The sequence below is a fragment of the Erpetoichthys calabaricus genome, chromosome 4, assembly GCF_900747795.2.
Source record: "Erpetoichthys calabaricus chromosome 4, fErpCal1.3, whole genome shotgun sequence".
NCBI classification, from domain to species: Eukaryota; Metazoa; Chordata; class Cladistia; order Polypteriformes; family Polypteridae; genus Erpetoichthys; species Erpetoichthys calabaricus.
This window is the reverse complement of record NC_041397.2, coordinates 303850032-303862849: the sequence shown is the minus strand read 5'-3', so window position 1 is coordinate 303862849 and position 12818 is coordinate 303850032. Positions and strand designations below refer to the sequence as shown.

At 39.3% G+C, this 12818-nt stretch overlaps 1 protein-coding gene across 1 annotated transcript; it reads right to left on the bottom strand.

Annotated features, from left to right (window-relative positions):
* Window positions 1–8423: 8423 nt before the first annotated feature.
* Window positions 8424–12171, bottom strand: LOC114641284 (olfactory receptor 1-like). The gene is made up of 2 exons (XM_028790357.2): window positions 12090–12171; window positions 8424–9824 (listed from the first exon to the last, which is right to left on the bottom strand). The coding sequence occupies exon 2, from the start codon at window positions 9806–9808 to the stop codon at window positions 8861–8863; it is 948 nt and encodes a 315-aa protein (XP_028646190.2). The 5' UTR covers window positions 9809–9824; window positions 12090–12171; the 3' UTR covers window positions 8424–8860.
* Window positions 12172–12818: the final 647 nt, after the last annotated feature.

Genomic DNA, 12818 nt, shown 5'->3' with positions numbered 1-12818 from the left:
GCACCACACATCCCTTTCCAGCAATCTCATGAACCCCCCATGCTCTCCCAATCCATTTACTGACTTCATAGGAAGAGTCACCAGAGACATGAATGTCACTGCCAAGGTAAGTAAACCTCTCAACAAGGTCAACACTCTCTCCGCAAACAGACACATTGCTGATGGCTGTGCCCAAGAGGTCATTAAAGGCCTGGATGTTGGTTTTTATCCAGGATACTCGCAAGCCCAGATACTCAGACTCCTCACTCAGTCTCTTGAGCGCCCTGATCAGAGCCTCCATTGACTCCGCGAAGATCACAGCATCGTCAGCAAAGTCAAGATCCATGAATCTTTCTTCACCAACAGATGCCCCACAGCCGCTGGACCCCACAACCTTGCCCAACACCCAGTCAATACAAGCATTGAACAGAGTAGGAGCAAGAACACACCCCTGATGAACCCCAGAATCAACTGGGAAAAACGCAGAGGTCCTGCCTCCACTCTGCACAGCACTCACAGTACCAGTGTAGAGGCCGGCCATGATATCCAGCAACCTCGAGGGGATCCCGCGAACCCTCAGGATGTCCCACAGGCCAGCATGATCAACTGAGTCGAATGCTTTGTGAAAATCAACAAAGGCTGCAAAGAAACTATGCTGATATTCGCGATTCCGCTCCATGAGAACCCTCAGTGCCAGGATGCGGTCAATGGTAGACTTCTTAGGCGTAAAACCAGACTATTCTGAGCAAGTGATCATGGATACTATTGAGGACAACCCTAGCAAGGACCTTACCTGGCACCGAGAGCAGTGTTATCCCCCTGTAGTTGCTGCAAACCAGGTGATTATGGGCCTACATGGGAAAAAACTTGATAAGGAACTGCAAATGTGTAATTAGAAACAAACAAAAAAACAGGTGATGACCTTCAAGCCCAATGTCTTTAAGCCATTGAATAATTCAGCAGAAGTGTGTCAGGAAATGCTACTGGGGATCCTTTATACCAGGGGTGCCCAATACATCGATTGCGATCAACCGGTAGATCAGAAAGGTAGTGCAGGTAGATTGCGTTGCAATCAAAAAAAATTTTTTTTAAATGTTAGTCTATCATATATCCTCCCTATGGCATTTGCCACTTGATTGACATACAGGGCGGCCAGTCTGAGATCTCTTTCTTCTAACATACTGGTCATCCCGCACGCACAATCAAACGCATGAGCTATTGCAAAACTCCGGCTATCTAAGTGATCTAGTTAGCCTTCCAATTTATATTAACTAAAGAAGGGATTAAAAAAAATTTGTTGAGGGTTGGTATGGGCTGGATGTGGAATTGGAAGAAGATTTTGTTTTCCTCACAATGTCACAATCGAAGTGCGTTTGTCTGATCTGTCAATCTATCATTGCTATTCCAAAGAAGGAAAATGTGGAAAGGCACTTTCGAACTGTTCATAAAAACTACGAAACTGACTTCCTTCCAAAAAGCGATCTGAGAAAGAGAAAGGAGAGGGAACTAAAATCGCCGTTAATCGGACAGCCGTTATTTTTCACTCGGCTGAATTCAAAAGGAAAGGCAGACACACCGAAGCATCGTTCCGGGTGAGTCACTCGATCATTAAGCATAAGAAGTCCTTCCAAGATGGAGAGATGATAAAATAGGCCTTCGTTGAGGCAGATGGCTAGGGAGAAATTCCTGCTGAGATTTCAAGACCCCTGGCTGGAGAAAGAGGAGTTTTTCCTTGTCATTAAACATGCAGAATACAAGCAACTTAATAACGATCAATGGCAACTAGACATGGCTTTTTTTTTTCCAATTTGACCAATGTGTTGAATGAGCTTAATTTATAGCTGCAAGGAAAAGGCAAAGCCATGGTCAATTTGATTAGCTCAGTTAATGCTTTTAAACGGAAGAAACAACATCTGTCCTCAAAGCTGCAGCGCCTTGATTTGGGTAACATCCAAAACCTCGCGTCAGAGCTGGAGACGCAATGGAAGGCGTGTGTGCAACTTGACAGCATATGCTACAGAGAGCAGATTGAAAATTGCCTGTCAGACTTTGACAGATGGTTTCCAGACTCAGCTTTACTTGAGCCAATCGCTACATTTAAGTGCTATCCATTTAGGAAAGATGTTGAGGGGGATTCACCTGCATCAAACATTGCAACACTGCACCTAAAACTCCTCTACAGTGGAAGATGAGATTTTGACACTACAGGATGACATTCAGCTGAAGTCTGGGGCTCATGGACAGTTTTGGAACTTACTCACAGAGGAAAAGTACCCAAACATGCGGAAATGTGCTACCTCCTTGACTGCATTATTCAGCTCTACTTATTTATGCGAGTCAGCCTTTTCCCACATGAAGATTATTAAATCCAAATACTGTAGTGACCATAAATGTATTGAATTGTTATTGTGCCGTAAGGGTTATTCAGTTATGCAAGGTACGACAACATATATTTTATGTATAATGTATACTCAGTATATACAGTGCATCCAGAAAGTATTCACAGCGCATCACTTTTTCCACATTTTGTTATGTTACAGGCTTATTCCAAAATGGATTAAATTCATTTTTTTCCTCAGAATTCTGCACCCAACACCCCATAATGACAATGTGAAAAAAGTTTACTTGAGATTTTTGCAAATTTATTAAAAATAAAAAAACTGAGAAATCCCATGTACATAAGTATTCACAGCCTTTGCTCAATACTTTGTCGATGCACCTTTGGCAGCAATTACAGCCTCAAGTCTTGTTGAATATGATGCCACAAGCTTGGCACACCTATCCTTGGCCAGTTTCGCCCATTCCTCTTTTCAGCACCTCTCAAGCTCCATCAGGTTGGATGGGAAGCGTCGGTGCACAGCCATTTTAAGATCTCTCCAGAGATGTTCATTTGGATTCAAGTCTGGGCTCTGGCTGGGCCACTCAAGGACATTCACAGAGTTGTCCTGAAGCCACTCCTTTGATATCTTGGCTGTGCTCTTAGGGTTGTTGTCCTGCTGAAAGATGAACCGTCGCCCCAGTCTGAGGTCAAGAGCGCTCTGGAGCAGGTTTTCAACCAGGATGTCTCTGTGCATTGCTCTAGTCATCTTTCCCTTTATCCTGACTAATCTCCCAGTTCCTGCCGCTGAAAAACATCCCCACAGCATGATGCTGCCACCACCATGCTTCACTGTAGGGATGGTGCCAGGTTTCCTCCAAACGTGATGCCTGGCATTCACACCAAAGAGTTCAATCTTTGTCTCATCAGACCAGAGAATTTTCTTTCTCATGGTCTGAGAGTCCTTCAGGTGCCTTTTGGCAAACTCCAGGCGGGCTGTCATGTGCCTTTTACTAAGGAGTGGCTTCCGTCTGGCCACTCTACCATAAAGGCCTGATTGGTGGATTGCTGCAGAGATGGTTGTCCTTCTGGAAGGTTCTCCTCTCTCCACAGAGGACCTCTGGAGCTCTGACAGAGTGACCATCAGGTTCTTGGTCACCTCCCTGACTAAGGCCCTTCTCCCCCGATTGCTCAGTTTAGATGGCCGGCCAGCTCTAGGAAGAGTCCTGGTGGTTTTGAACTTCTTTCACTTACACATGATGGAGGCCACTGTGCTCATTGGGACCTTCAAAGCAGCAAAAATGTTTCTGTAACCTTCCCCAGATTTGTGCCTCGAGACAATCCTGTCCCGGAGGTCTACAGACAATTCCTTTGACTTCATGCTTGGTTTGTTCTCTGACATGAACTGTCAACTGTGGGACCTTATATAGACAGGTGTGTGCCTTTCCAAGTCATGTCCAGTCAACTGAATTTACTACAGGTGGACTCCAATGAAGCTGCAGAAACATCTCAAGGATGATCAGGTGAAACAGGATGAACCTGAGCTCAATTTTGAGCTTCATGGCAAAGGCTGTGAATACTTATGTACATGTGCTTTCTCAATTTTTTTATTTTTAATAAATTTGCAAAAATCTCAAGTAAACATTTTTCACGTTGTCATTATGGGGTGTTGTGTGTAGAATTCTGAGGAAAAAAATGAATTTAATCCATTTTGGAATAAGGCTGTAACATAACAAAATGTGGAAAAAGTGATGCGCTGGGAATACTTTCCGGATGCACTGTATATACTACTGTATACATATATATATATCATTTTTAATGCAGGTAGATCATTTCGACCTGGTCATTTTAAAAGTAGCTCGCAAGCCGAAAATCTATCAATCTATCTATCTATCTATCTATCTATCTATCTATCTATCTATCTATCTATCTATCTATCTATCTATCTATCTATCTATCTATCTATCTATCTACCAACAGAAACCCTGTCCAGTATTAGTTTCTTCGCTTAATACTGCTAGGATAAATGTTTTTTCTGTGTCTTTCAGATCAAAAATTTCAGAGGATCACAACACTTCGTCTTGAACCATGATTTAAGTGGCTTTCCAATCTGTCTCTCTATCTGTCTATGAAGAAAAAAATAAATGAAAACAATACAATTGCCTTTCGTACCCTAACATTTCTAATCTGTGAAACAACAATCCTAAGAATAAAGTAATTTTCTGATATGTATATATACTGTATATACCATTTATATAGTAAGAGAAAGATGACAATGATAAAGAGTTGGGGTACCAACCTAGTTAATTGTTTTTTCAGAATAAACAAAAACTACATGCAATTATTGCAGAGTCATTTTGCAGACGTGAGATCAGATCAGCACTGTCCCAAGATGGCGGATCTTCCAGTTTTGGGTCCGTCCAATAGAAACAGGCGGGTCTAGGTCGATGGACACCCGAAGGGATAGGGGTATCTTTTCTGGTAGAGATAAAAGAGTTAGCAATCACACTCCCTGGTGTGCCTGGAAGTGCCCCTTGGATATGCATGTATAACAATATATACTGTATATTTGTGTGTATATATATATATATATATATATATATATATATATCCATCCTGCTATATCCTAACTACAGGGTCACGGGGTCTGCTGGAGCCAATCCCAGCCAACACAGGGTGCAAGGCAGGAAACAAACCCCAGGCAGGGCACAAGCCCACTGCAGGGCACGCACACACACACCCACACTAGGGACAATTTAGGATCGCCAATGCACCTAACCTACATGTCTTTGGACTGTGGGAGGAAACCCACACAGACACGAGGAGAACATGCAAACTCCACACAGGGTGGACCCGGGAAGCGAACCCGGGTCTCCTAACTGCGAGGCAGCAGCGCTACCACTGTGCCACCGTGCCGCCCATATATATATACTGTATATATAACCATGTAGCAAGCAGTACATGATTAAAGAGATTAATTGTCAACTGTTGGTAAGAGCTGATAAGCTGTACACCAAAATCACACTCTGTATAGGGTACATAAAAGTACTTTTAGAAGAAATTAATGAAAACTTCTTCTTTTGTATATCTACCAGATTTTAAAAACCTAATCGAGTATAGAGGAATTCTTAATGAATGGGACACAATAAGTACAAAGAAATAACATTAAAACATTTTAAATAGAATTAATAAAGTTAAAAGGTTCAGTTCATTTTACTCTTCAGTAGCACCCTTCCCAATGAACAAAGTGTCTTCCTGACTGTGTAGGATATCTCCCTTTCACACTGCAGCCATATGGAAGAACTATGATTCAGTAATAAACTGGGAATGGTAATAATAATGTGGGATTAATAAAGTATCTATCTAATAATAATAATTCATTACATTTATATAGCGTTTTTCTCAGTACTCAAAGCACTATCCACACAGGGAGGAACCGGGAAGTGAACCCACAATCTTCTTACTGCAAAGCAGCAGCACTACCACTGCGCCACCTGTGAGGACTTTCTTTGTTTGTGGTTTAAGCATAGCAATAGGGTATTAATGGTGAGACACAGTCATCAAGTATCAGGATTGGGTGCCAGTTGAACTGTAATAAGAAGCAGACTCCAGAACATTAGAACACTCTAGACGAGAACAGGCCATTCAGCCCAACAAAGCTCGCCAGTCCTATCCACTTATTTCTTCCAAAAACACATCAAGTCGAGTTTTGAAAGTCCCCAACATCTTACTGTGTACCACACTACTTGATAGCTTATTTCAAGTGTCTATCATTCTTTATGTAAAGAAAAACTTCCTAATGTTTGTGTGAAATTTACCCTTAACAAGTTTCCAACTGTGTCCCCGTGTTCTTGATGAACTCATTTTAAAGTCACAGTCTTGGTCCACTGGACTAATTCCCTTCCTAATTTTAAACACTTCGATCATGTCACCTCTTAATCTTCTTTTGCTTAAACTGTAAAGGCTCGGCTCTTTTAATCTTTCCTCATAACTCAACCCCTGTAGCCCTGGACTCAGCCTAGTCGCTCTTCTCTGGACCTTTTCTAGTGCTGCTGTGTCCAAAACTGCACACAGGACTCCAGATGAGGCCTCACCAGTGCATTATAATGGTTGAGAAGAACCTCCTGTGACTTGTACTCCACACATCGTGCTATATAACCTACCAATCTGATGGCCTTCTTAATGGCTTCTGAAAACTGTCTGGAAGTTGATAGCTTAGAGTCCACTATGTCTCCTAAATCCTTCTCATATGGTGTACTCTCGATTTTCCGACTGCCCATTGTATATTCAAACCTCACATTTTAACTTCCTATGTGTAATACTTTACATTTACTGACATTAAATTTCATCTGCCACAAATCTGCCCAAGTCTGTATGCTATCCAAGTTGTTCTGTAATGATATAACGGATTCCAAATTATCTGCTAATCCACCTATCTTGGTATCATCTGTAAACTTAACCAGCTTGTTACTTATATTCCTATCTAAATCATTAATATATATTAAAAATAGCAGCAGCCCTAGCACTGACCCCTGTGGACAACACTCTTAACATTGGCCAGTTCTGAAGAGGTCCCTTGCACCATCACCCTCTGCTTCCTGTGTCTGAGCCAATTCTGAACCCATCTAAAAACATCACCCTGAACTCCCACTTCTTTTAATTTGATGCCTAACCTCTCATGTGGCACCTTATCAAATGCTTTCTGAAAGTCCAGATAAATAATATCATATGCTTCACTTTGATCGTAACCTTTTGTTGCCTCGTCATAGAATTCCAGCATGTTAGTAAAACACGACCTCCCTCTTCTTAACCCATTCTCACTGTTCCTAATAACTCCTGTCCTTGTCAGGTGTTGCTCAATCTTATCCTTAATAATTCCTTCCATTAATTTTCCTGTGATGCATGTTACGCTTACTGGCCTATAGTTGCTTGGATCTGCCCTGTCACCCTTTTTAGATAATGGGATGATGTTTATCATTTTCAAGTCCTTCGGAATCTCTTCAGTGCGCAGTGACTTCCTAAAAATATCTGTCAAGGGTTTATATCTGTACTCAATAGCCTCCTTAAGAACTTGAGGATAAATATTATCTGGTCCTGGTGATTTGTTGGATTTCAGCTTATTTTATCTGAGCAGCACTTCTCCCTCTACAGTTTCCAAACCCTCAGTACCTCCTTAGTAGTCCCTGTTACTGCTCTGAGGTTATCCACTTGCTCCCTTGTAAACACCTTAGAAAAATGTAAGTGTAGGGCATCTGCTATTTCATTGTCTGTATCTTTTAATTCTCCTTTACTATTTATGATGCACTTGACCTCCTTCTTGACTGTTCTGTTACTACTAAAATACTGAAAGAATCTCTTAGGGTCGTCTTTCGCCTTATCTGCTATATTCCTCTCCAATTTTTTTTTACCCTCCCTGATATTCTTCTTAATGGTTTCCCTCATGTTCTCATACGCTCTACCATTCACTTTGCAGTCATTAGTCTTATATGCCTTATAAAGCAGTTTTTCCTTTGCAACTTCTTTTTTAAATCGTTATTAATCCACCATGGAGTTTTTTTGAATTTCCTATTAATTCCAGTTTTAGGTATGTATCTGTCCTGCATTACATGTAAAACATTTTTAAACCTGTTCCACTGCTCCTCAACTGTCTCCACACTTAAAAGCTTATCCCAGTGTATCCTCCTTAGACTTTGTCACATCTGCTCAAAATTAGCCCTACCAAAGTTCAACTTAACAATTTTAGTCTTTGCATCCGCACTCTTACAAAATACTGAGAACTGTATTACATTATGGTCCCTTGACTTTAGTGGTTCAATCACCTCTACACCCTCAATTCTATGTGATTATTACAAAATACTAAATCCAGACAGGCTTCACCCCGTGTTGGTGCTTTAACATGCTGTGTTAGAAAACAGTCACTGATTACTTCTAAAAACTCCTGCTCTGGTGCTCCTCCATCTGCAAGGTACACAAGAAGTACACATACAAAGATGTTAGATTTTATTTTGTAAAAATAAATAAATGTAATCTTACAAACAGTTCAAGTGTACTAATTCAAACATGACAACAATGAATAGTGAATTAAAAAAATGTCCTAGAAAATCACAATTAATAAAAAAATACAATTGAACACAATTGAATTCCCTCTTCTGATAGCATTATCCATGAACAAACTGACAATCCTCTGGGTCAAAGCACTGTTAACGACATCCTTGCCAGATATTTTGATTATTTTGTTAGCTATCCAAACAGATTTGATAAGAGCCATTGATTTCTACTCATTTGTTAAATTTCTTCTGTTATACACAACATAGCAAAGAAAGTAATTTTGTTGATAGGTGAGGTTGCCCCTTTACATCCAAATTCAATGACCTGTGCGTCACTTGCAAGAACTTCATTAACGATTGAAATGAAGCAACTACTGCCAACTAAATTAAAAAACAATGCGTGACAAAGCGAAATGCATTTCCTTCTGGCAGGAAATGGTGCCATCTTCGACCAGCTTTCCTGCCTAGCTGAAAAGCTTACTGCAAGTTAACAGACATACAGTACATGCAGCAGGATTTAATTTCCTCCAGCTGTTTTCCACATGAAAAATTTGTAAAGGCTTGTTTTAATCTCCTTATTGCGAAAACTATAAATAATGGGATTCAACATAGGAGGAACAGTATTGCCAACCATGACAAGAGTGTTGTAGGCTTCAGTAGACAAAATAATCCCAGTTCCTGGTAGCAAGTATGACAAAATCAAAGGTACGTAAATAGTACAAACCACCAATAAGTGAGTCAGACAGGTGCTAAACACTTTTTTTCTTTCTTCCACTGAAGAAATTTGAAGTGCTGCCAATGTGATTCGAAAGTAGGAAGACAAAATCAGTAGCAGTGGGTCAATAAAAAAGATAACTGTCAGCCCTGAGAGATAAGTCAGAAATTTGGGATCTTCAGTACATGACTTCTGAACCATTGCAGAATAATCGCAGAAACAAGAAGAAAGAATGTTACCTTGACAAAAAGGAAGTTCGGTCAAAAGAACTGTCAATGGTATGACGAATATAACTGCAATGACATTGGTTAGTAAGAGGCAGACCAAGACTGTTTGATTTGTAATCACTGAAGGGTATCTGAGGGGATAAACTACAGCAACATAGCGGTCAGCTGCCATGAGAGATAAAGTAACAGTTCCGACTATCAAGATGTGAGCTTCTACAAGAATCTGCAGAATGCAGGGTCCATACGGCACAGCAAGGTAATCTGAAATGAGGGCCGCTACCATTCGCGGAATAAGATTAGTGCTGTTCAGTATGTCTAGTATTGCAAGAGTTGCAATTAAAAGAAACATAGGTGTTTGAAGCTGATGGTTCTGCACTATGACCAGAAAGACCAGCAGGTTGCTACAAATTGACGTCAAGTAAATGAAGATGAGAGCCGCAATCGTATAGTTCCTCTGACTGGAATCAATCACGCAGTGCAGCACAAACTCTGACACTGACTCCACAGAGGTGTTCATCTTCATAGACAAAAGAGTCCACCTGCAAATAAAAGAATATTGCATTGTTACAAAATCCTTCAGATTTTAAAAGAGTCGGCACTTAGTACAGTAATTGTCTCCATTTGCTCTGCAACTCAGCAGACCCCCGTGACCCTGTGTTCGGATTCAGCGGGTTGGAAAATGGATGGATGGATGGATATTCTTGTTGCTACACACAGTACACCGTCAGTACTCCTTCTTCCCTGGGTTAGGTACTTGTGATCAGCTCCTTGACTGGTTACCATCATCACTATTGAAGGCTTAAGATTTGTTATCCAAATACTGTGGTTTAGAAACCATCTTACAAAGTATCAGTGTGGAGTGGGTAGCCAGTTGCTAAAGTCCCCAGGTGTATCCGCTGCAGTGCCCATTCACACACACTAGCATTGGAGACCAGTTTAGAATCACCGCTTAAGCTAACTTACACTTTGGAAGTAAAACCAGAGTACCCAAAGGAGAACCCATGTGGACATGGAAAGAAAGTGCAAACGCTATGAACACAGCATCAGTGAGCAGAATTCCAACCAAAGATGCTGGATGCCCACTGCACGACTGTGATGTCTAGGTTTGGAAAATGAAATAATGATTTAATTTAAGTTGGTGGTCTTCAGTAAGTGTGGATTTTATTTTTATTTGTTCATATTAAGTGTTCTATGATCCCAACATAGTATATATTACATTATTTCATATTACAAATCTAAAATGAAAAAAATGCAAACATAAAGTTGAAACATAAACAGTAGAACTTCATGCTATTGAAGAAGTAGATGTGTTCTTGAATTTTAGTTCTTACTATGAAACATAATTACCAAAGGCAGATATAACCTAGGAGGAATATTGATAAATTTTATAATGACGAGTGCTGGAGATGCTTCTTTTGGCATGGGGCTCATAGCATCTGGCCTCCTCCTTGGCGGCCCTACAATGTGTGGACCACATGGTGGCACCATACACTATCTATCTTATATTTCCCAGCTCTGCCAGGATCCTTAAGGAGACTTATCATTGGTTATTCAGTAAGACTGTCGAATTTTACATCAGAGAAGCATCTATGGAGTGCTTGCAGATAAGTTCTCTGTATTAACATCGACTCTTTCATGGTTTGTACCTTTAATGAACGTGTGCTAATCCCAATGATGGCGTTTCTTTTCTCCCGCTTCTATCCTCTTTATAATATGCTTTTTAGGTTCTTTAACACTACTTTACATTTTCATGGTATAAAGGGCAAATTAGTTTCATTGCAAAGTCCAAATTCCATTCTCTTCAAAAAAGTTATTTGCCTTTACGAATGCTGCACCTACAGCAAGGAACTCACAAGAATACGCATTTCTGCAGCTTATTCAACTGTGACAATTGTACACACAATGCTTGACTCTTTCCATATTATAGAACGTGAGCACTAACTAATAAATGACCTACAAATAATTGCACACAGAAAGACAACAACTGCACCACAATAAAGTTGGACAATGCACTTCACTCAATCTTGATGAATCGTGATGCAACCTTCCTCTTTATTGCACCCCCTGAAATGCCATCTCACAGATAGGGAACCCCTGATGTTAATGGTTTTGACTTTGCCAGTTCTCTGTTATTCTTGTTATTATTCTTGATTACAGATCATTCTTTTCATATTTCATACTATTTTTTCATAATTATTTCATATTTCTTAATTTCACATCTTTTTTTTTTTAATTTACCAGTCACATATCCCTACAATTAATAAATGGGCATTGTTGTTTTCCATGTCTGTTAATCAGTTTTGTTTTTGTTTTCTGTGTGTTTTAACAAATGTAGGTCTACAGTATATGTGTACTAATTATGTATTTAGTAATTTAAAAAAAAATATTTATAAATGTCTTTATTTATTTATAAAGACAGCATAAGAACAGTTATTATTTTTTTATTACTATTATTAGAAAAACAGAAACCTTAAACTTGTGGAGATGATCATTTTACAAAAACGGTTTTGACTTTACAAGCTGCCTATTATTTATTCTCAATTTAATATTTTTTTTAACTTTTTATATTATCTTATTCTCAATTTCATATCTTTCTTTCTAATATACTTTGTCACGTATATATATATAAAATTACACAAAGATGATGTCAAGGTATTATCTCAGTCAAAAATAAAACATTCAGTGAAAAAAATATATACGAATTTTTTAAAAAAGACCAGTAACAAGAAAAGCACTTCAGACATATGAAAATACTACATAACAAAAATTAGGGCAAGCAGATTGAAATTTATCAGGGCCGTTACCTTTGAAAAGAGGCATCCGATGTTTGCTCAGTGTCTGTTATTCCAATGACTGCTGCAGTCCTGCTTTTGTCGCTAGCCAGATTTTTTCATGTGCTGTTATATGGGTCTCTTCTGAATAATTTAGTTTGTCTCAAAGATGGTAAACATGACAACACCTGGTCAAGGATGCTTGTCCTATTCTTATATTTCCTATTAAAGACATTAATGCAGTCCAACTAAACATAATTTTACAGAAAGTTGGCGTAAACAACTGTTAATTAGAAACCCTGCTAATGACAGCGCAGATGTGTTGAGCAGCAACAATTTCATTTCCATTGTGTAAACACTTATATCATCTGGGACACATACATTATTACATCAGCTCTCCTGAGCACCTCGACTTATTTTCCTAAAAGTGTTGTTTTAGAATTTTATGACTTTCTAACAAAATGGCTGCCTTGTAGCTGTAGTATTGTCACATGCACAATGAAATTCTTACTTGAATGTCAACTAACGTGAAGCATGTCTCCACTCCCATGATCTTATTTAATAAAAAAACACCAATCAGCTTACCTGATGTACCCCTTTGCTATGCTTCCATACCACTTACTCACTTTACAGAACAGAAAGAAATTGGAAGAAATAAGTTCAAGATGGTTTGACAGTGTTTATGAAGGAATATAAATGAGTATTTTATTTCACTGATTAATATGAAACACTTTCACCCATGATCATTTACTGATTCTGTAC